The sequence below is a fragment of the Bos grunniens genome, chromosome 12 (assembly GCF_055505025.1).
Source record: "Bos grunniens cultivar Pamir isolate PY7600 chromosome 12, Bosgru_T2T1.0, whole genome shotgun sequence".
NCBI classification, from domain to species: Eukaryota; Metazoa; Chordata; class Mammalia; order Artiodactyla; family Bovidae; genus Bos; species Bos grunniens.
In genome coordinates, this window is record NC_141176.1 from 11,636,138 (window position 1) to 11,661,257 (window position 25,120).

Consider the following 25,120-nt stretch of genomic DNA (forward strand, 5'->3'; position numbering starts at 1 on the left):
CATACTTGATGGATACAATTATTCAAAGTGTTCTCTGGCAGTTGAAGTTTTCACAAACACAAAACATAACACTATATGTGTATATTGCATGAACTGTGATTAACCTGAAGTCAGTTAAAAAGTTCAGCAACACACGAGGTTTTAAATAGACTATTATGGCTAACTGGTCTGAGCTTCAACAGAGGGGGAGAAGCACAGCACAGAAAATGCCAGAATGTTGCTAAATAGCTCATTTTGTTCTAAGAAATATTCCATTCTCATCATTACTGTATAATTGATATTCCACATTTTATTTTTTTAATTTTTGTTTTTTATTTTGGGGTGCACTGGGTCTTCATTGCTGTGCGGGGCTTTCTGTAGCTGCGGCCAGTGAGGGCTTATTGCAGTGGCTCCTCTTGCTGCAGAGCACAGGCTCAGCAATTATGGCACACAAGTTTAATTGCCCCGAGGCACGTGGAAGCTTGCCGGACCAGAGATTGAATGCATGTCCCCAGCACTGGCATGTGGATTCTTAACCACTGAACCACCACAGAAGTCTGATACCTCACATTTTAAACAGACGCAATACTGCCGCTGATTATTCAGACCCATTGTCTCGGTATTTTCTTTCCTTTTAGGAAGCTGGAACATTCCCTGATACAATGAATACTAGACTTTGGCTCATGATCTAGGGTACTAGCACACACTGAGTCTAGGAGGCTTTTCTTAATTAGAACAAGATGAGGCACCCTTGCCTTTTCTGTACAGAGTAGCAGCAAGAGCCCAGGGAGCTCTCTGAGTGTTTCTGGGGTGGGAGGCCTACTCCACGTTGTTTTGGTGGCAGTAACTCCTGGGATGGTCTGATCATCCTGGCTGCCATGTGACAACCTGGCCTGACAGGTGGTGTAATATTGTTGTTTAATCTAACAGCCTTTCCCCCCATTCCCTAGGAAGGAACCTTTGAAATTTAACTAGATACATGTTGACCCAAAACAAAGACTACCTCTCTGAGGCCCTCCTGCAGCTCTGTATGTCTCTGGAGTTAGGATCTGGCCAATGTCATGTGACTGAAGCAGTGTTCATAACCTCCCTCACACGGAAGGGTCATGCCCTCCCCTCCCCTTTCCTCTGCTTTTAATGGCTGGAATGTGGACACAAGGGTGAACCAGCTTGGACCTTGTGGGTTAGAACAACACCCTGAGGGTAGCAGAACAAGAAAACAGAAAAGCCTGGGTCTCAGTCAACTTTCTAGATAAAATAACAGATTGGCCTTTCATAGGAGAAACTTCATATTTATACAATTATGGGTATCTATTACCAATATATTCTAACCAATGTAGAAAGCAAGGGAAAACATTACCCCGTGATATATTCTCTGTATAAAGAAAACCCTGAAGATATTGAGACTCTGGGGCAAGCTGTACCTGAAGTAAGTGCCATGGCTGAATTTTTCAGTCACAATATACAAAAAAAAAAAAATTCTATTTTCTTAACATGATCTAAATGAAGGTGATGCTGTATACAATTGAAGAGTTCTGGCTCTTCTCTTTCTTCAAGGCACAAACATACCTGTTTTGGAAAAAGTACTTTGCCTGACAATTACAAAGTCCTTTTAAACTGTTCCCCCACAATTAATGGTCTGCCCAAAAGAATATTCTTGATACGGAGATTCTATGCATCAATTTTAGACTTAGAAGTGACAATGAAAAACGGTGACTCCATTAGAGACAGGTGACTCCCCACAGATGAGGCTGTTTCAGGACAAATGTCTCAGATATGGATGAAATGTTACACAACAGTATCTGTCACCTCCCCCTCTCCTTTGCCTTGCACCATATTGAGTCCTCAAAGTTGAAAATGTTTGATGGAATGCAAGCTTGATGAAATGGGTGAGTGACAATGGCTCAGAGTAAAAGAGAGGGGTCCTTGCTCCTATTTTGCACAAACCTACCGCCTCCATGATATTCTCCATGGTATTCCAGAGGTTTGGCAACTTCTGTGAATAGTGTCTTTTGTTTTTTATTATTTAAAAAAACCCAAACAATTGGCTTGTATATACTGAACCCTCTAGTTGGTTGTAAAAATGCCATTGATCCTTTCAAGTTTCTACTGACGCTCACATTTTCTATAATCAAAGCTGACTCCTAACACTTCCTGGCTTTATCGTATTTGTAATTATAAATGTTCCTTTAAGTTCAGTTAAAATGATAAAAAGGGTTAGAGCTTTTATGCAAGTGTGGGGAGGAGAGACTGTCATGAGTGCTCTTATCTTAGGTCTGATGAGCTCCAGAAGTCGTCATACTTGTATGATTTCAGGGATGTTATGACATCGGCCTTTTTCTTAGAAGTAGATCAAAAGTGTTCCCCAGATTCTCAACAAGATCAGGTACAAATACTTCTGCTTTATCCTTTTGGAAATCCAAATGCCACTTATCGTTTGAACTTAAAAGAACTTGAAAAAATTTGGGTCCTTTGACAAAGCTTTTCAGCCTACAGGGATAGATACAAAAGATAATTAAGGTCATTCTGAAGCTTACAAAGAGCAGGCCTATAAACATATTTACTAAAAGATGTGCTGATTAATTGGAAAACAGGGACAAGGGTACTTTCCTGTTAAGAACAGATTTCAACACTGCTAGTTGCCATTCCGGAGAAGGCAATGGCACCCCACTCCAGTATTCTTGCCTGGAAAATCCCATGGACGGAGGAGCCTGGTGGGCTGCAGTCCATGGAGCCGCTAAGAGTCAGACACGACTGAGCGACTTCCCTTTCACTTTTCACTTTCATGCATTGGAGGAGGAAATGGCAACCCACTCCAGTGTTCTTGCCTGGAGAATCCCGAATCCCGGGGACGGGGGAGCCTGGTGGGCTGCCGTCTCTGGGGTCACACAGAGTCAGACACGACTGAAGCGACTTAGCAGCAGCAGCAGTTGCCATTCACTGTACAAGCAAGGGTTTTATACATTTAGCAGAAAACAATGAATTGAAAAGTCAGAAAAGCCTGGATTCTAGTATGTTTTATTGTAACTAATCACATACAAATCACTTATCCATAAAATAATGATTAACAACTATTCTCTAGTTCACAAATATAGCACAAAACCAAAGTTCTTCCTAGGAAAACCTCTTTGTAAACCAAGATATCACCACTATTTAGCTTAGGCTTTAAACCAAAGGTTGAAAATGACAAGCAGAAAACATGTTTTTTATCAGTTGCAAAACCTTAATTCTGCAGAATTAAGACCTGGTTGAGATCATCACTGTTCTATTTTGACCTGATAAAAGGAAAAGCTATCAACAGGAAGTAACTAGCAAAGAAAAAGCTGGCCAAAAAATAATCCTATGGAGAAACAGCTTTGTGTTAAGGACAGTGCCCAGAAACACCCTGATGTCAAATGAAACAAAATTTAGCCTTAAGCAACTCAAAGCAGGTTTGCCCTTCTGAAGGAACACATACTGGTTGGACAAGTGAGCATCTTACTTCACTAAAAATGTTGAACAGGAATGTCTTGTAGAATCTTCAAACAGCCTATTAAAATGTCTAAGAACAACTTGTAAAAATACCTTTTATGTCCTCCTCTTTCTGTTTTCATCCTATGGTATTTCAATAAAAAATTCCATTCCCTACCAGAAAAATGGCATTCCTCTGTACTCTCTGCCAGGGTATAAGAAATGTTAACACTCTGTCACTGGAGAAAAAACAGAAGAGGAATTAGCATGTCACTGAATGAAGATTCAGAGAGGAAATTCTGACTGCGTGTAGAAAAAGTTATACATCATAAGCATTTGGTCACTTATCATGTGTATGTATCATGACAATTATATCCAATAAAACCTCAAGAGGTAAACACTTACATTTTCTTGTATTTAACAATGTAAGTTTTGTGTCATTTATTCTCTGTTTCTGGACTTTCTTTCCCTTACATATGTTGACAGAAACAAAGACTGAAGCAGGGTTCATAGAGAAACACAGGACGGGTACAAATACCATAATAAAATAGCCTTGTACACCACTGCATAGAGAAATATTTTAGACGAAATATACTTTCACTACTGGCCCCAAATGCTATCATCCACTTATGTTATTTAACTGTAAACTTTTAATAGAAAAATACCTTTGAGCTGATAATAACATTTAGCGACTTACAAAATGGACAGAATTTTTCAGTGCTACACAAAACAATTCTATACACGACTTAAAGTTTGAAAATTCTTTGCTGGCACTTGATTTTGAGAGTTGATAGACACAATAACTACTGATTTCAATAAAATACTGTTCTTAACTGGTATATACTTTCAAAACCAATATTACTCACAAAACAGTAAAGAATAATCACACCTTGTTGACAAATCTAAGATAAACACCAAAACTATACAGCCAAAATATTTTAAGAATCACATAAACTTTTTAAGACAACGGATAAAAATTTTCACAATCATGTCCAGTGAAAAAAAGGATTATTCCTCTGATTCAATGAAGCATTTGTCAAGTATAGATTTAAAATATGAACCTACAAAGCAAGTTAATTTTTTTTTAAGATTTTTAGATAATTGGTGACACTATTAGAATGGAATTTTTTTAGATGGAAAATTGCTCACTATTTGCAAATACATGTTAGGTTACAGATTTAAACTGAAATTTCTATTCAAACAGAATCATGTTTTTTTGTTTTTACTTTTGGTAAGTTTATGACCATTCTATACATTGTCACAAGTGAAATCACCATTTAGTCACATTAAACATATATAATTTTTTTTTTCCCCACAAAAGACGAGAAAATGGAAATAAAACTTAGCAGACTATATTTCTTAGAACACATTTTGTAAAAACCCACTACTTTAAAGTTTTGGAAATCTACTACACTGCTCTGAAGGAAAATATATGCTTTCCCACCCTCATAATTCCTATCCAATCAGTTTTTTAGTGTAGAAATTAAAATTCAAGTTGAAACACTTGTGGCACAAGACAATGTAAGATTTAATCATAGAAGACTACTGATTACAATTAACTTATATTGTCAAACATAAACATACCAAACAAATCCACACGGGACTTTTAGAACAGTAAATTATTAAATAGGCTGATTTCTTTTAAAGATGTTTAAATTCTGTAATATTATATTAGTATTTCAAACAATACCCTTTCTAAGCCAAACTTGAAATTAATCAACTCTTTTTTTTTTCTTCCAGCAAAGAGAAAGGGTATCTCTTTAAGATACTTTTCAAAGCAGTAAAAATACCTTAGTGTTTCAATTTATCTGTAACACACTCTGCTGGCCCTGTGCATTTCACTGAGGGGCTACCTGAACCCACAAATCATCATCAGATAAAGAGCTTGAGCTCCCTGATTCAGAATCCAACTCACTGAACCCACCTAAATCCCACTCAGTGCTGGATTCACTAGGTACTTCTTCCTCCTCAGTGAGAAAACTCTGACCGGGTTCAAGACAGGAAGGATAAACGCGAGCTGAGAGGCAAAAAAAGTTAGAATCGAACTGGAACAGGCCTAATGTGGTACCTATATTAATCCACTGGTCACCCCTCATATCGTATTCATACACGGTCACCCGGTTCTTCTTCCACTGCGGGGTGCGTGAGGTGATCAGCAACAGTTTTTGGCCATGATTGATAATCCGGTAGTTGTTAGTCTCCGACACCAAGGGGATGTTATTAATCTGCCTCCACTCTCCTCTGACTGGATTGTACACCTTCATGACAGGGATGTCGCAGATGCAGTATATCTCATCATTGAAGACACAGGCTTCCTGAAAATCATTGCGCTTCAGAGAAACGCACTTCAGCCACATATTGTGGCTGGGATCAAAGCAGAACATGCGCTTACTGTTGAGAGCATACAGATAGTTCTGAATGACCATCAGGTCAAAGGAAATAAAGGAATGGGGCAGCGGAGCCACCAGCGCCCACTGGTTCCTCTGGACACTGTAGCACTCCACCTCCTTCAGTTTAATGCCGGTAATGGGGTCCCGACCACCCAGGATGTAGATATAGCCATTGAGGTATGCCACGTCCATGCCCTCCCGGCAGAGCAGGCGATCAGCAAGCTGCTGCCAACTATTCTGGGCTGGTTTATACACCCAGAGGTCCTTCCTGGGCTGGGCGGCCAGATAAATGTCATGGTCTGGAGAGACACAGACAGCTAAGGTGGTCACAGTCCTAGTGTGAGCAAGGCAGGTCAGAGGTGATGGCACTTTGTAAATGTCCCCCGAGTATGGGTCACAGCACAGAAAGGGATCTCTGGGATGGCCAAAGAAGATCACCATCTTCTTGGCATACACACCTAACCTCTGGGGTAGATGATCAGACATGGGCACAACGGAGCTGCTGCTTCCGCCGCCGCTAAGAACAATGCTAACAACACTGCTGCTACCGCCACCGCCACCACCACCGCCACCACCAACGCAGCTAACAACACTGCTGCCACTGCTAACACCGCTGCTCTCTGGTTTGGGGACCAGAGACTTGCACAACATGTCACCATACCGCATCTGCCGGGCCCCTTCAACAAGGTCCAGACAGTACTTCTTCACCACGGTGTTGGTCAGCAGCTCTTCCACGTAGCCCCGATCTTCGTCAGAGAAGTGGGTCCAGCGGACACACTTGAAAACTTCTGCAGCGCTGGGACCCCGCTCCTTGGGAGCCGCCTCCAACCACTGCACGGCCACATGACACACGGTCTGCTCGTGCTCGATGTTGAGACTGTCCAGGCGCAGGACGGTCAGCAGCTGGGCCAGGGTCAGATCTGCCAGGGACTCTTCGCGAATTGGACTCATCTGGCTGAGCTGCTTGAAGTTGTGGGCTATAAAGGACTGCGCCTGCGACCGCAGCTTGCGATGGCCGAAGGCATCAGCAAACTTGAAGATGGCCGTGCAGTTGGCCAGGTCAAGGCGGCGGGCTAGGAAGGAGGCACAGGCTTCCCGCACGTACTCCAGCTGCAGCATGTCGGAGGCTGCATAAAGGCGCTCCACGTTCGATTCACTCAGGGACACGCGACCGGTGTAGCAGTAATCGACCAGCACCTCGAAGGACTCGGCGTCCACGTCGTGCATGGTCACGTTCGTCTGATGGCTCTCGTACATGCCGCCGGTGAACATACTCTTGAAGTAGGGACACGCGGCCGCCAGCACGTTACGGTTGCAGGGGAAGAGGCGGCCGGTGCCGGGCCCGCTGCCGGGGGTGACCACCTCGATGGTCACATCGCAGAGCAGCCGCGCGTCGTAAAAGGACTTGAGCTGGGCCAGCAGGGCTGCAGAATGGCCCGTGTCCTTCAGCTCCTCCGGGCCCGTGAAAAAAGCTGAAACCGTGGGTTTGTGAACCCTTTTGGGGCGCTTCCCACCGCGGGGACTGGCGAGGCGGCGAGAGCGCGAAGATTCTTCCCGGGACTGCATGGTGGAGAGAGCGGCGGCGAGCGAAAGATGAGAACGGGTGCAAGGACCAGGTTCTGGCGCCTCCTCACCCTCTTCTCGCTGACGCTAAGACCGCGGTGTCTCCGAAGAGACTGCAGCACTGGTCCATTTATTTGAGTCAGCCCTCTGCCGCGGTGCCGCCTCCCTCGATCGCGTAGACCGCGTCCGACTCACCCGGTTCCAGTTCCACGCCCTTTCTCCGCCTCAGCTCGCCCTCAGAGGACCTACTGGCTGGAAGCGAGCGATCCGCCACAGCCGCGCTGGCAACACCACTAGGCATCCAGGAGAACTACGACTCCCAGATTGCCTTTCGCGCCTCGAGGCATGCCGGGACCCCGCGGACTCTGCGGCACAGGCTGCGGCACCTGCTGCGGCACAGGTTGCGGCACGGAAACCGCTTTGCTTATCGGGAGTAGTAGTAACTTCAATAGCATCGCGAGATTTGTTGCCCGTTCATTGTTTCGGATGACGGAGTTAGAAATAGTTCGCTTCGGTTCAGTTTTGTGGTTTCGAACTTTGGGTTTGGAATTCAGACTAAATGCCTGTTGTTGTATTTATCAGTTGTCTGGCTTCTCTCAGAGTTGCCGCTTGTTTTTTAAAAACGTTAATGGCAGTGGTACTATAGCATCGTATGTCAATCGAACTAAATTGCGTAGATGATACACGCATAAATCGCGTAGGTGATATACGCATTAAATCGCGTAGGCTGGCTCTCCTTGCTTTGAATAAATATTTGTTGATTAGCAGAGTAACGTACTTATATGCAGTACCCATGATATAAAGGCTTAATGACTTTTAGCTTTTCTTCTAGTGTTTATGAAGAATGAAGCACCCTCTCATTTGAGACCATGAGCCTGTGGGGAAATTTGAAAAACCCTACAGGTTTCTGCAGAGATACCTTTTAAGTTTTTTTGTTTTTGCTTTTAACCAATAGATTTTTAAGACCAGTTTTTAGGTTTACTAGAAAATCCAACAGAAAGCTACAGGAAGCTCTCATATACTCCACCCCCTCTCAGTTACACATGTTTACAACATCTTGCATTAGTGTATGCCCTTGTTAAAAGTTATGAACTTACAGTGATCTATCATTAATTAAAACATGTAGTTTATATTAGGATTTACTGTGTTGTACAGGCATGTCATGTATGTCATGTATCATAACATGTATGTCATGTACATGTATGTATGACCTACATGTATGTCATAAATGTCATGTACCTATATCATGACAATAATACACAGAACAGTTTCACAATCTTAAAAAAATCCTCTGTTCAACCTATTTATGCTTCCCTGGGACGACAGAAGATGAGATGGCTGGATGGCATCACTGACTCAATGGAAGTGAGTCTGAGTGAACTCCGGGAGTTGGTGATGGACAGGGAGGCCTGGCGTGCTGCGATTCATGGGGTCGCAAAGAGTCGGACATGACTGAGTGACTGAACTGAACTGTCCTTGCCTCCCAGCCCCTCGGAACCATTAATTTTCTTATTGTCTGGTTCTTATTGTCCAGAATATCATGCAGTTGCAATATATATTCTTTCACTTAGCAATATTCAATTCAGATTAATAAAGCTTTCTGTTGAATTTTCTAATAAACCTTAAAATCTGATTTTAAAATCTATTTATTAAAAAAAACAAAACCCAAAAAGCTTAAACAAACCTGCAGAGTTTTTCAAATGTCTTTTCATGGCTTGATAGTTATTTCTTTTCTGAATAATATTTCATTGTATACCAGTTTACTTATCCGTTTACCTACTAAATGGCATTTTGTTTGCTTTGAATTTTTGCAATTGTGAATAAAACTTCTGTAAACACTCGTGCTGGTTTCTGCATGGACATAAGTTTTCAACTCATCCTGGTATACACCAAGGAGTGTGACTGCTGGATCACACGCTAATACTGTGTTTAACTTTGTAAGGAAGTGTGAAAATGTTTTCCAAGGTGGTGGCTCTACTGTTTTGCATTCCCACCAGCAATTAATGAGCATTCTGGCACCCCACTCCAGTACTCTTGCCTGGAAAATCCCATGGATGGAGGAGCCTGGTAGGCTGCAGTCCATGGGGTCCCTAAGAGTCGGACACAACTGAGCGACTTCACTTTCACTTTTCACTTTCCTGCATTGGAGAAGAAAATGGCAACCCACTCCAGTATTCTTGCCTGGAGAATCCCAGGGACAGAGGAGCCTAGTGGGCTGCCATCTATGGGGTCGCACAGAGTTGGACACAACTGAAGCGACTTAGCAGCAGCAGCAGCCTATTGTTCCACATCATCCCTAGCGTTTGGTATTGTCAGTGGTTTGGATTTTATAGTGTACAGCCTTTAAACTTGCCTCTCTGGAAAAAATTCTGAAGGATCTGATATTTTAAACATCTAGCAATATCTACAAGGTTGTTCAGTTGTGGTGCCAGAGAGCACTAGGTTTGAATTCTCTCAAATATGCAAATCAGGAATATTAATAGATGCTTTGGTGGTCTCATAAAGTCTATGTTTCCTGTTCTAAGTATTGCTAAAGTATTTTCATTAATTCTCTTAATAGAAATGCTCATAACTAGTCCAATACAGCTCCTTTCTCTACCATCCCCAAATTAAAGATTCTGGAATTCTAGTTATTAAGGAGAATTTTAAATAAAAATATGTAACAAAGAGACTTTGTACCGAGCCAGCTCCTAAGAGCTCAGCATCATACATGCCCAAACATCCTTTGAATTAGTCTGGTCTAATGTATGCTTTACAAAAGTGTTTTTATATTTGTATTTGTCAACATTGCCTCACTATGTTGTTGTTTAGTCGCTAAATTGTGTCCAGCTCTTTTGCAACCCCCATGGAATGTGGCCCACTGGGCTCTTCAGACCATGGGATTTCCCAGGCAAGAATGCTGGAGTGGGTTGCCATTTCCTTCTCCATGCCTCATTATTGTTGTTGTTACTCAGTGGCTCAGTCACATCTGACTCTTTGCAACCCCATGGATTGCAGCATGCCAGGCTTTCCTGTCCCTCACTATCTCCCGGAGTTCCTCACTATAAAATCCTCAAAATAAATTGTGCTCAGTCATCAAGTTTTAACTTTTTCATATATGCCTTTAACAGTGTTATTTGCTTTCAATTGCTTTTCACAAAAAAGCAAAATATTTATTAGACACTGTGCTATATGGCCTATAGCAGCATTGTTCAATAAAATTTTCTGTGATGATAAAAATGTTCTGTTTCTGTGTTATCCATTATGGTAGCCATGAGCCACATGTGGCTCTTAAACACTTGAAGTGTGGTTAATGCAACTGAGGAACTAAAGTTTTAATTTTAGAAACACAGCATTGGCAGCAACAAATTCAATGGGGAAAGGAAAGTCTTTGCAACAGGGCTTCCTGGTGGCTCAGACGGTGAAGAATCTGCCTGCAGTGAGGGAGATCTGGGTTCAATCCCCGGGTTGGCAAGATCCCCTGGAGGAGGGCATGGTAGTCCATTCCAGTATTGAAGAAGGAAATGGCAACCCAGTCCAGTATTCTTGCCTGGAAAATCCAGCAGCATTGGCAGCAACAAATTCAATGGGGAAAGGACAATCTTTTCAACAAATACTACCAAAACAACTAGATCATAATGAAAAAAAATCCACCTTGAAACTGACAGTGTTGAACTTTATACCTAATCCCTGTACCACAGAAAAACATTGATAATTAAGAAATAGCTTCAACTTCTCCCACCCCCTGGAAATCATCCTACCATTTTGTGATTGGAAATAGGTAACCACACAAGAGCCAACTCATTGGAAGAGATCCTGGTGCTGGGAAAGATCGAGGGCAGCAGGAGAATCGGGTGACAGAAGATGAGATGATTGGATGACATCACTGACTCAGTGGACATGAGTTTGAGCAAACTCTGGAAGACAGCGAAGGACAGGGAAGCCTGGCATGCTGCAGTCTGTGGGGGTCACAAAGAGTCAGACTCGACTTGGTGATTGAACAGCAACCACAGTAAACCATCTTTTCCCATATGACTCATGTTAGAGTCATTGTCCACTCTTTCTCACGACTACCATAAGGCTCACAGAAGATTCCCTCATGCACCTGTGAGAAGGTTAAACACAGACCTTTCCATTTTTGCCTGAACCTACCAACAAAGCCAAACACAGGGTCTCTGTTTCCCAGTCCTTTGTTTAATGATGTCTTAATGATTAACAGATTAGAAGGGCACCACCCATGGTGGGGGGGGGAGGGGAACTCCCTGGTGGTCCAGTTAACCACTGGACTCAGCTCGCTGGGGTATGGGTTTGATCCTTGGTCGGGGAACTAAGATCCCACAAGCCCTGCAGTGCAGCCAAAAAAAAAGTAATGAACCCAAAGTAGCTAGACACCAAGATACACATTTCCTTGTCAGCTGACCAAGACGTCCCCAAGTTATTAAAGCACTTCTAACTAAACCACTCTACCTATAATTTGTCTATATCCTCCCTATAAAAAAAAATCTAAGGCAAACTCACTCCGATTTTGGATCCAAACTGTTCTCCATAATGGCAACAGTCTGAATAAACTCAGTTTCCTTACATGTTTGGCTTTTGTCTTTGACAGATTGGTGCCACTGTGTTAGTCGCTCAGTTGTGTCCAACTCTTTTGTGACTCTGTGGACCATGCCCTGCCAGGCTCCTCTGTCCATGGAATTTTCTAGGCAAATACTGGAGTGGGTAGCCATTCCCTTCTCCAGGGAATCTTCCCAACCCAGAGCCTGAACCCAGGTCTCCTGCACTGCAGGCAGATTCTTTACCATTTTGTTTGGTTTTTGTCTTTGATGGCACTTTGGTGCCATTACTGGAATGGAACTGGAAATCCATCTCTAGGCCCCCATCCGCTCCACCCAGGTCCTGAGGCTTTCTGAGCCCCAGTGCAGTGTCCCTGAAGTGGTTTATGCTGGAGTCCAGCTCCTGATCCATGTACTCCAGACAAGTGTCCACAGTAGCATGGGAAGGATTTGAATTTGGTTTGGGGGAGGGGTGTTGCCATCTCTTGGTTTGATTTTGTTGAAAGCTGTTGTTTTATAGCTCTGTGGTGATGTAAGTGAGAAGAAAAACCTAAAAAAGAGTGGGCATACACATAATTGATTCACCTTTCAGAAACTAACACACGCTGTAAAGCAGCGCTGCTGTTGTGCTGTTGTGTCACTCAGTCGTCTCCGACTCTTTTGCCACCCCATGGACTGCAGCCCATCAGGCTCCTGTGTCCATGGGATTCTCCAGGCAAGAATACTGAAGGGTGTTGCCATTTCCTTCTCCAGGGGATCTTCCCAATCCAGGGATCAAATCAGCGTCTCCTTCATTGGCAGGCAGATTCTTTACCACTGAGCCACCAGGGAAGCCACTGTAAAGCAACTATACTCCAATAAAAATTTAAAGAGGAAAAAGGCCCCTTTCCTGAGACCAAAAAACAAGCCTGAGAGTTTCTGGGATTAGGTAGCTATCGCTGAGCCCAATCCCTTGTTTTTGTATGATTGCCTCTCCCTTCTATGCCATAACAGAGAAAACAACACTGATCCACTAAACAGTGGACTCGATTTCCACATCAGTGTTTTGAAATCTAAAAAACTCTATCCTCTTCTCCCACCTCTGGGCCCCTCAGTTACTCATTACCCTTTTCCCTTTCTATACACACAAAAAAGAAGGACCTGTATATCTTTGTTTGGGGGATGGTTAGAAGCTTTTTTTTTTTTCTGTAAAGCGACTACTGCCACAACTGTAGCTAAGCTGGTACCAGAAAGAATTTTCCATATATGGGGGCTCCTTTCTTCCTCTCTAGTGCCAGAGGAACTCACTTCAACAGTCAGGTCACTCAGGATATTCAACAAGTACTTCCACCACCCTCCATCCTCTAGAAAAATAAAGCAGACCAACTGTGCTCTTAAATTCAAACTAGCCAAACCACCTGAGGCACCCAACCTACCCAAAATCTTGCACTTGGTCCTAGTGATCCTCAAATCCTTCCCCTTCCAGGCAACACTGATTATTCCCTTATGAATAATTGTGTATTATGAAAAAATACTGCAGGTCAATGAAGATTTCTTACCTCTTCTGAAATTTGCTGCTGCTGCTGCTAAGCCGCTTCAGTCATGTCTGATTCTGGGCGACCCCATAGACGGCAGCCCACCAGGCTCCCCCATCCCTGGGACTCTCCAGGCAAGAACACTGGAGTGGGTTGCCATTTCCTTCTCCAATGCAGAAAAGTGAAAAGTGAAAGTGAAGTAGCTCAGTTATGTCTGACTCTTAGCGACCCCATGGACTGCAGCCTACCAGGCTCCTCCGTCCATGGGATTTTCCAGGCAAGAATACTGGAGTGGGTGACCCTAATTTGATCTAATCTAGTATCTATCCTTATATCACTTCACATTCGTCAGAATGACTAGCATCAAAAGTCTACAAACAATAAATGCTGGAGAGGGTGTGCAGAAAAGAGAATCCTCCTACTCTGTTAATGGGAGTGTAAATTGGTACAAGCACTATGGAAACAGTATGGAAGTTCCTTTAAAATTAAAAATAGAGTGACCATGGGATCCAGCAATCCCACTCCTGGGTGTATATCCAGAGGAAACCATAATTCAAAAAGATACATGTACCCCAATGTTCACTGCAGCACTATCTTTAAAAGCCAAGACATGGAAGCCACCTAAATGTCCATTGACAAAGGATGGATAAAGATAATGTGGTATATCTAGTCAATAAAATATTACTCGGCCATTAAAAAAAATGAAATAGTGCCATTTGCAGCAACACAGAATGATCTGGAAAGTATCATACTAAGTAAGACAAAGACAAATATGATATCATTCATAAGTGGAATCTAATTGTAAAAAATTATACAAATGAACTTATTTACAAAACAGAAACTGACTCACAGATTTTGAAAACAAACTAATGGTTACTAAAGGGGAAAGGTGGGAGGAAGGAGGAATGAATTAGAAGCTTAGGATCAATTTATACACAGTACTATAGGTGATGCTAGTGATGAAGAATCTGACTGCCAATGCAGCAGACACAAGAGACTTGGATTCAGTCTCTGGGTCAGGAAGATTCCCTGGTGTAGGTAATGGCAACCAATCCCGTATTCTTGCCTGGAAAATTTCATCAACAGAGGAGCCTGGCGAGCTACTGTCCACGAGGTCACAAAGGGCCAGACACGACTGAGTGACTAAGCACACACACATATATAAAATAGATAAATAACTAACAGGGACCTATTGTATAGCACAGAGAATGCTATGACAACCTATTTGGAAAATAAGCTACATGGGAAAAGAATCTGAAGTTATATATGTATAACCAAATCACTTTGCTATACATCTGAGACTAACACATTATAAATCAACTATACTCCGATAAAAAAATTTTTAAAAAACTGTCTATCCTTAAATACTGTTTTATTAACTACACTCGTATTTATCATCAACAGGACAGGTTTCCTTTCCCACCATAGCCCCTACATGAACTCCAAATTGGAGATTCAGTCTTCTGGAAAGAAACACAGAGACCAATCTTGAACCCAAAATGGAAGAGATCTTACACTGTGTCCTAACCAACAATACTGCTACAAACCTACACGGAGCACAACATGTACTTTATGTTTCACAGTTTAAAAAACTGCAAAACAGGCACCCTGGGAGGAGGCAGAGGCTTATTCCTTCTGGGGTCGCCTTCACGCGCGCAGCTGGGAGGGTGGAAGCTCAGTATTTTCTCCAGCAACTAAAAAAAGAGTGAGGTATGCTCCTCCAAACCCCCAAACCCTCCCTTCTAGGTTCTGGTAGAACGTTCCGAACCGCAAGCAAAAGAAAAATAGGAAAACCATTCCCCTTTCTCAGTTAAGAGCCTAGAAGTCACCACTCTGTCCTAATAACAATTAAAAGGCTGAATGGACTGAAAATCAACAACTCTTCTTGGATCCTGGAGGGAAGGGAGGACACAGGGCATGCTGCCAAGTCTGGAGAGGCGAAAACACAGACTACTGGCTTACCCGAGCACAGAGCCAGGAGTAGGGCCGTGGCAGGAACCGGGGCTGACGTCGGAAGACTCGAAGTACAATTGCTAAATTGCTAGACGCTCAGTGTGCATAACTGTAGAGTTAAAAAACGCCAGAGAATCCAGTCAAAGCAGGGGCGCCTCTGACTCCCACAGCTTGAGAGTTTTCACAGTAAACATGGGAGAACAATCCCCTCATACCTCTGAAGGGTGAGGGGAAATGGAACCTGTTCTTAAATACCCCAGGGCTCTCTCTTAATGAGGCCTGCCCTCAGGAGAAATTAGTTAAATCAGACCCTAGTCTGCTGGGGTCTTATAAGAGCCTCACCTAGGGGCGGAGAAATAACCAACTCCACTTAACCATAGCCTTCAAGTGGGAAAAAGGAACTACACAACTCCAGCCACTCAGTCCTATCCATGGCAAAGAAGCGAAAGTCGCTCAGTCGTGTCCTCCTCTGCAACTCCATGGACTATATCCTGCCAGGCTCCTCTTTCCATGGAATTCTCCAGACGAGAATACTGGAGTTGGGGTGGGGGGTGGCGGGGAGGGCAGCAGGGACTCTACCATCTGAGCCACCAGGGAATATCACCCTAAGGGGAAGGAAGACAGTAAGAAAAAAAAAAAATCAAAACACTTGAGGTTCACAGTTGAGGAGCCTAGGAGACCTAAAAGGCTGAAACCTCATCGTGACCAGTAGGACTTCCCCTGCCCCGCCTGGCCACCACATTACTACAGGCCTATTTAGAGCAGTTCCTTTTACCTAGCACATCAAGTCTGGCTATCGAGGAAAAATTTTAAAGGCCAAACCACATTTTTTTTTGGACCGGGGGAAAAATGTATTTTAATTGTATACTCAATCCATTTGGACTTCCCTTGTGACTCAGCTGGTAAAGAATCCGCCTGCAATGTGGGAGACCTGGGTTAGATCCCTGGGTTGGGAAGATCCCCTGGAGAAGGGAAAGGCTACCCACTCCAGTACTCTGGCCTGGAGAATTCCAAGGACTGTATAGTCCATGGGTTCCAAAGAGTCAGACATGACTGAGCAACTTTCACTTTCACTCAATCCATTTTGTGTATTTCAAAAGGCACAATATTTTCTACATTTATCAGTGAAAAAAGAAAGTAACTTAAAAAATCAGCTAATGGCAAACAAATTTCCTTGAGAGCTACAGACACATATATAGTGCATCCTAGAACAGGGAAGGAGCAAGACAGATTCTCCCCACTTTCATAAGTTTCATTAAACACTGGACCTGCTTAAGGCTCAAGAGAAAAGGCGACTTTCACAGAGTATGTATTAATATATCTTAGTTTCACTGACCGGGGATAGAATTCAGGGCCCACAGCATTGAAAGCACCGAGTCCTAACCACTGGACTGCCAGGGAATTCCCCTAAAGGATTATATTATTAAATGAGGCATTTACTGTACTCCTTTCTGAGAGTACCATGTGGGGAACATGTTTTCTAAACTAAATTTAGGAAGTAGAATGTAGACTCAGTCCGTCCTCCTCCCTTTAAGGACTGTCCAATGGTTAATGAATTAAAAACACAAGACTAAATAAAACCAAATCCTATACACACTTCCTGCACCACAACCCAGGAAAAGGAAAAAAAAAAAAAAACACCAAGATTCCCAGGTGGCTCTAGTGGTACAGAATCTGCCTACAAATGCAGGAGACACAGGAGATGTGAGTTTGATCCCCGGGTCAGAAGATTCCCTGGAGGAGGGCATGGCAACCCACTCCAGTATTCACACCTGGAGAATTCCATGGACAGAGGAGCCTGGAGGGCTCGAAGAGAGTCGCACGCACAGCCTAGATTGCTCTCCCGAGTGGAACTCAGGAACACCTTCAACCACCCACGTTAGTCTGTTACAGAGCCATCACAAGCATGCCTTGCTTTTAATCAAAGCAACAGCAACAAATCTTTTTGGAAATAACAAAACAAAAACTAGCACTGATCATTTTTCTGACAACCCACAATTACTCAAAATTCACTGGCATTGAGAGAGGGAAGGAGGCCATATCTATGGGTCTTGTCTCACATAAGTACACGCAAGTAGGTGCACATAAGTACACGCAAGTAGGTGCAGTTTTGTTATTATTGCACAAACAAATTTTAATTTGTAACCCTTAGTTTGATTGAAACATTGCTTGTAGGATCATGCGGACACCAGCTATGCAGAAACACTCCTGGAGAGTTGTTGATAGCAGCACACACCTGTGGCTGTTCTTCGGTTCTGGCGTCTCCAGGGCAGCCAAAATTGTTTCGTTAAATACATTCTTTATGCCTTTCTGTGTGAGTACAGAACACGCCACATACTTAGCAAACTTCAGGCCACACAGGCCAGTTTTTCAGCAGTCTCTGCGGTGATGGGATTCTGTTCATTCTTGGCAGGTTTCTCAACAGGAGAGGGGTCATCTCTGAGGTCAGTTTGGGTCCTAACAAGCAAGAAAGGAGTGGTGAGTTAACTTTGACACTCACTGTTTAAAAAACATGTATTAATTTGGCTGTGCCGGGTCTTCATTGCTCCATGCTGGATCTAGTCCCCCAACCAGGGATGGAACCCAGGCCCCATGCATTGGAAGCACAGAGTCTTAGCCCCTGGGCCACCAGAGAAGTCCCAGACACCCGTTTTTCTCTCACATTTTTGAATGAGGATGAAGAGCCCAGTGGAAGACAGACTAGAAATATATCTAAGTAGGTAAGTGTTAGTCACTCAGTCGTGTCCGACACTTTGTGACTCCATGGACTGAAGCCAGCCAGGCTCCTCTGCCCATGGGATTCTCCAGGCAAGAATACTGCAGTGGGTGGCCATTCCCTTCTCCAGGGTCTTCCTGACCCAGGGATCGAACCTGGGTCTTCCACATTGCAGGCAGATTCTTTACCATCTGAGCCACCATGGAAGTTAGAACTACATTTGTTTGTGGGTACCTCAGATCGTCATCATCCTCTTGCCCTACAGTATCAAAAAGTCCAAGAGTATATGGCTGTCCACTGATCATAACAGTTGACTGTATAGCTGTCAAAAACAGTCGGTACATACTCAGATGGAAATTTGTTTGCTGTGTAGGATATCAGAAGACATGTTTTGCCAACAGTTCCGTCATCCACAGCAACAGAGTTAATTGTCTGCACTGCTGAAACGCTTGTGTGTCTGCTTTAAATATTTCACACTTGATGATGACTTCAGCTCCTCTGCCCACAAAAACCACACTTTGATGAGACATAAGAACCAGATATGAAAGGAATGTTGGAATTTATCAGTCCAGGAATTGAAAACAACTCTAAATATTATGGTAAGGGCTCTAAGGACAAGGTTGACAGCATGCAGGAACTGGGCAACTGATGGGTGAGCAGAGAGAAGCAAATTCTAAGAAAGAACAAAAAAGAAGTGGTAGAGGTTCCAATTCAACACGGTTACATAGGAAAATCCTGACCTCACCTCTTCCCATGGACACACTGAATTGATTTTTATTTCTTTTTAATTTCTTCTTATTTTAATGTTTGGCCGCACTGCATGGCACGGGGGATCTTAACTCCCTGACCAGGGATTGAACCAGTGCCCCCTGCATTGGAAGATGGAGTCTTAAACCTCTGGACCAGTGGGGAAGTCCCTTTATTATTACCATTTTTTTGAGACGCCAAATTTATGTGGAACAATTTCCTCTGAAAGAAACCTAAAAACCAGCAGAGAAACCCTTCACACCTGGTAAACAAGAAAAGCCACAACGAAGCAGGTGGGAAAGGCAGAGACACAGTCTCACCATAAGCCCCTCACCCCCAGCACGGGTACCCGCAAAGGGGGGATCTCAACACCTGGAGCTTCTCACTGAGGAGTGAAGGGCTTGTACCCCACATTGGACACCCCGGCCTTTAAGACCTGCTCCTGAAAGACAAGCCCCCCCAACATCTGATTTTGAAAACCAGCAGGGCAGACCACACAGGAGACACACGGCTCTAGCAAACTGAGGGCTGGTGCGCTGACCCAACGGCGCCAGGGCCCAGCGCAGAAGCAGCCCTTTGAAAAGGGCCCGGGCTTTTTGTGAAAAGGACTTCGCTGCTTTGACCATGTTGGCCTGAGGGGCAGAGGCCTGCTGGGAAACTCCGGGGATGGAGGCTGGCAGGTGCCATCTTCTGCTCTCCCTCTTTTTTCTTTCATTTCTACCGCTTTTCTTTCTTTCTTCCTCTTTTCGGGGGAGGCCATCTTTGCTTCCCCCCACCCCCGCCACCTTGCTCCTGCTGGTAGGTGGATCTCCACCATGCTGCACTTCAGAACACCAGTATCTCCCAAAGGGGGACTTCTACATATGTCCAGCGCCCTTGCTTGTATATGGGTTTCCCAGATGGCGCTAGGGGTAAAGAACCTGCCTGCCAGTGCAGGAGATGGAAGAGATGCAGGTTCAATCCTTGGGTCGGGAAGATCCCCTGGAAGAGGAAATGGCACCCCACTCCAGTATTCTTGCCTGGAGAATCCCATGGACAGAGGAGCCTGGTGGGCTACAGTCTCTGGGGTCGCAAAAAGGTAGACACGACGGAAGCAATTAAGCACGCACACCCGCTCGTTTGCATTGTGTTTTTGACCTCTATCATTTCTTTACGTTTCTCTGTTTCATTAAGGTTTTTTCCTGGAGGTTTTATCTTGCTTTGTTTGGAACATGTTTCTGGGTTGCTTCATTTTGCTTGACGTTGTGTTGCTTTCTATGCATTAGGTACCGCAGTCACCTCTCCCTGTCTTGCAGGGTTGGCCTGTGTAGGAGATGAGAGCTTTATTGTTCGAGCTGCGCTAGCTCTTCATTGTTTCTCCATTCCTTTGTGAGTCAAGTGCTATTTTACTTTTAATAGCTCCCAGTGGTTGAGGGTGTGCCAAGACCAGCCAGTGCCAAAGGAGAGGACTTGCATTCTCAGGCCCCACAGGACTGCAACAATCAGTTCTTGGCAGGGAGCCGCGCCGGCTTCTCCAGGCTTTCTGAGAAAGAGACCTGTTTTCTTTGTTCAGGAGTTTTGGCCTAAAGGATGGGCTTCTGCTTTGACTCACTTATATGGGCCTATGGAGATGCTCTTGGGGAATGGAGACCCATGAATGCAATCTGCCTTCTCCCTCTGTCTTGCTCCAGCTCACCAATATCTTCCAAAAAGGAACTTGTACCTTTGTCTGGTCCCTGACTTTTGCGGCTGCTTCTGGAAGACACCTCTGTCACCTGATTCTGGGGCCAGTGGGGTTTCTGCTCCAGGAGTCCTACAGCAGGAATCCAGGAGAAAGAATTCGTAAACCTCTACCATCCCTGGGGCATGGTCAGAGGCAACAGACCCAGAAGCTTGGTCTTTCTGTGGGAGAGGCCTATCAGTTTATCATCATAGCTGCTGCCTGAGGGGCAGGCTTCTAATGAAAGGCACATCTAAGGCTGACCTTAAACCTTTGCTGAGATCTTGGAGGGTGATGCTATCTTCATGATTTACCTCTGCTCAGCTCCAGTGGGCCAGCATCTCTTCGAGAGGAGCTCTTATGCTTATCTGGTGCCCCAGTTTTTGCCTCTGGTCCTCTGGTTTTGGCAGCTTGATTCCTTGGCTCTGGCGGCCAGGGGCCCCTGTATTCCTGCATGCACAAGAATCTAGCAATCCGATAGACAGCTCTTGGCAGGCCACCACCCCCAGGGTACTACGCAGAGAGCAGCCTGAAATACACCCCAGGGCTTTCGGAGAAAGAGGCCAACTTGCTTGTCCTGGAACTTTGATTTAGGAGCAGGCTTGCTGTGTGGCACGCATCTAGAGGCATCGAGGGGGCTTCCCTGGTGGCTCAGAAGAAGCTGCCTACAATGCAGGAGACCTGGATTCAATCCCAGGGTTGGGAAGATCCTCTGGAGAAGAAAATGGCAACCCAACCCATTGGAGATCCAATGGAGAATCAATCCCATGAACAGAGACACCTGGAGGGCTACAGTCCAGGGGGTCACAAAGAGCGACTAACACACACACAGAGGCATCAAGAGGCTACGGAGGGGCTCAGGGAATGTCAGCCAGGGGACCCCACCTTTTACTCTCCCTTTGCCTGGGCTTCCCTGGTAGCTAAGACAGTCAGGAGCCCACCTCCAATGCAGGAGACCTGAATTTGAATCCTGGGTCAGGAAGATCCCCTGTAGAAAGGAATAGTAACCCACTCCAGTGTTCTTGTCTGGAGAATCCTTATGGACAGAGGAGCCTGGCTGGGGCTATATAGTCCATGGGGTGGCAAAGAGTCGGACATGACTAAGCGACTTTCACTTTCTTTCACTTTCTGCCTGCCCACACCTCACTGGCTTCTCCTAGAAAGGAACTAATGCACTTGTCTGGAGCCCTGATTTTTGCGACTGTCACCCAGAGGACACCTGTGGATCCCTTGGCTCTAGTGGCCGGTGGGGCTTATGCTTGTCACCCCACAGGACTGTATATATTTGCATTCTGTAAAAGCCACTTCCCTGGGGATCTGGCTTCCAATCAGCTTGAACCTAGGTGCGACTAAGATCCTCTCCTTTGGCACTGACTGGTCTTGGCACATCCTCAACCACTGGGAGCTATTAAAAGTGAAATAGCACTTGACTCACAAGGAAATGGGGAAACAATGAAGAGCTAGCGCAGCTCGAACAATAAAGCTCTCATCTCCTACACAGGCCAACCCTGCAAGACAGGGAGAGGTGACTGCGGCACCTAATGCTTAGAAAGCAGCTCAGAGCGTCGAGCAAGATGAAGCCACCCAGATATGTGTTCCAAACAAAACATGATAAAACTTCAGGAAAAAACCTTAATGAAACAGAGGAAAATAAAGAAATGATAGAGGTCGAAAACACCAATAGAGAAATGCGGAAGGCCTTTATGGGCTTGTTAGGAGACTAGATGCAGCTGAAGGAAGGATCACTGAGTTTGAGGATTTATCAATCCAAACTGAAGACTGAGGGGGCTTCCCTGGTGGTCCAGTGGCTGACCCCACCATTCCAAAGCAGGGGGCCTGTGTTCAATTCCTGGTCAGGGACGTAGACCCCACATGTCAACGAAAGATCCCACGTGCTGCAACTAAGACCCTACGACCCAGTGCAGTCAAATAAATAGATATTTTCAAAGAAAAGAAAACGGAAAAGCAAAGAGAATAAAGCCTGGAAAAACAAACTGGACCAGAATCTACAAGGGCTGTGGGACAATTACAAAATGTGCCACACACAGGGGAATAGTAGAAGGAAAAGAGAGAGAAGGGAATAAGGGAAGAAAACAGTAATGACCTAGAACTTCTCCAGCTTACTGTCAGACACTAAACCACAGGTCAGGAAGCTCAGGGACAGTGGGGGATTTAAGGAGATGTTAGTCAAAGGAAACAAACTGCAGTGAAAAGTTTGGTAAATTCTAGAGATCTAATGCACAGCCTTATTATTATAGTTAATAATACCATATTATATACTTCAAATTGGCTACAAAATTCAATCTTAAATGGTCTCACCACAAAAAAAGAAATTATAATCATGGGACATGATGGTGGTGTTAGCATTACGTGGTAACCTGATTGTAATACATACATATCAAAGCAACATGTTGCACACCTTAACCTTACCCAATATGGCATGTCAATTGTATCTCAATTAAAAAAACAAATGTTAAAGAAGTTCTTTAGAGCAAAGGAAAATCATATAGGTCAGAAACTTGCATCTCACAAAGATGAGTGTGAGAGAAGGAATGAATGTAGTTAAAATAATCATTTTTATTATTTTGAATTGATCTAATAGATAAATGTTCACAGGAATGACTGCAACAGGGTATTGTCATATTAACTGTATGAATAGATAAAATGGATAACACCAATGTTCTAAGGGAAGAGAGGGAGGAATTGCTAAGGGGTATAAGCATTTAAAAGTGGACTTAAATTTGTTTTAAATGTACATTGCAAACTATAGAAAAAACACTGAAAACACTTTTGAGAAGACTGTTATGCCAGGAGAGGAGAGAAATGGACTTACATAAAATGCAGTTCAGCACTTCTCTGTCAGTAGTTGATAGGTCCAGCTGGCAGAAAAGAAGTAAGGATACAGGTGAACGGAAAGGCACCATCAATCAATGGCTCTAATTGATATTTAAAGAACACTTCATCTTCAACAGCAGAATATACATTCCTTTCAAATTCATATGTGAAGATAGGCCACATTCTGAAACAGAAAACATCCCTTAACACATTTGAAAGAATAGAAATCATAAAAAAGAATCCCCTGGTGGGCCAGTGGTTAGGACTCGGTGCTTCCACTCACCAGGCCTGGGCTCAGTCCCTGGTTCGGGGAATGAAGGTCCCGCAGGCCATGAAAGTGAAAGTGAAGTCGCTCAGTTGTGTCCGACTCTTTGCAACCCCGTGGACTGTAGCCCGCCAGGCTCCTCTGTCCATGGGATTCTCCAGGCAAGAATACTGGAGTGGGTTGCCATTTCCTTCTCCAGGGGATCTTCCCAACCCAAGGATAGAACCCAGGTCTCCTGCATTGCAGGCAGATGCTTTACCCTCTGAGCCACCAGGGAAGCCCCTAAGCTGCAGGCCATAAAGTATGGCCAAATATATATATCCCCACATCGCTGTGCATATACTAGAAATCAATGATAGAAAAATGGCTGGAAAATCCCCAGATGCATGACAATTAATACACTTCTCTCCCTTCCCCAGCTTTATTTGAGGTATGATTGACAAATAAAAATTATATATATATATATACTAAGGTTGTGCAATATGATTTTTTAGTCAATTTATTTGTTTTAATTGAGGCTAATTACTTTACAATATTGTGGTGGTTTTTGCCATACATGGACATGAATCAGCCATGGGTGTACATGTATCCCCCATCCTGAACCTCCCTCCCACTTCCCATCTCCCTCCCCACCCCATCCCTCTGGATTGTCTCAGAGCACCAGCTTTGAGTGCCCTGCTTCATGCATCGAACTTGCACTGGCCAGCTGTTTTATATACGGTAACATACACCTTTCAATGCTATTCTCTCATACCAACGCACCCTCACCTTCTCCCACAGAGTCCAAAAGTCTGGTCTTTACATCTGTGTCTCTTTTGCTGTCCTGCATATAGGGTTGTCGTTATCATCTTTCTAAAGTCCATATATATGCGATAATATACTGTATTGGTGTTTCTTTCTGGCTTACTTCACTCTGCATAATAGGCTCCAGTTTCATCCACCTCATTAGAACTGACTCAAATGTGTTCTTTTTTATAGCTTAGTAATATTCCACTGTGTATATGTACCACAATTTCCTTATCCATTTGTCTGTCGATGGACATCTAGGTTGCCTCCATGTCCTAGCTAAGGTGTATAACATGATGATTTCATATATTTTGTGTCATTGTTACTACAATCAAGTGAGTAGTAACATCTCAAATGTTTAAAAAATTTTTTGTGGTGAGAACACTTAAGATTTACTCTTAGCAGATTTCAAGTGCACAATACACTGTTATTAACTATAGTCCCCATGCTGTACATTAGATCCTCAGAGCTTATTCATCTTACAACTGAAATTATGTGCCATTTCAAATCTCTCCCTATTTTCTTCACCCTCAACCACTGGCAACCAGCATTATACTACTCTTGGGCTTTACGAGTTTGAGAGTTTCATCAATACATTCCACTTATAACTGATATCATAGAGTATTTGTCTTTCTGTGCCTGGCTGATTTCACTTAGCAGAATGTCCTCCAGGTTCGTCCGTGTTTCAGAT

The 25,120-nt window shown here is 44.0% G+C and overlaps 1 protein-coding gene and 2 long non-coding RNA genes across 4 annotated transcripts in view; all 3 read right to left on the reverse strand.

Annotated features, from left to right (window-relative positions):
• LOC147361365 (uncharacterized) overlaps nt 1-15,675 on the reverse strand; it is a 28,026-nt gene extending 12,351 nt beyond the window's left edge. Inside the window, exon 1 of the long non-coding RNA XR_015137793.1 lies at nt 15,391-15,675. This is a non-coding gene — a long non-coding RNA (uncharacterized LOC147361365). The remainder of the gene's footprint in view (nt 1-15,390) is intronic.
• Nucleotides 2,982-9,217, reverse strand: LOC147361366 (kelch repeat and BTB domain-containing protein 6). The gene has a single exon (XM_086328782.1). It carries the CDS (start codon nt 7,383-7,385, stop codon nt 5,268-5,270), a length of 2,118 nt encoding a protein of 705 aa, XP_086184908.1. The 5' UTR covers nt 7,386-9,217; the 3' UTR covers nt 2,982-5,267.
• Nucleotides 15,676-17,484: 1,809 nt separating the features above from the next.
• LOC147361367 (uncharacterized) lies at nt 17,485-24,188 on the reverse strand. Of its 2 annotated transcripts, none has more exons than XR_015137794.1 (2): nt 23,377-24,188; nt 17,485-17,838 (listed from the first exon to the last, which is right to left on the reverse strand). It is a non-coding gene; the product is annotated as an uncharacterized LOC147361367 (long non-coding RNA). The 2 variants fall into 2 exon arrangements; XR_015137795.1 differs by lacking the exon at nt 23,377-24,188 and adding an exon at nt 18,444-18,655.
• Nucleotides 24,189-25,120: the final 932 nt, after the last annotated feature.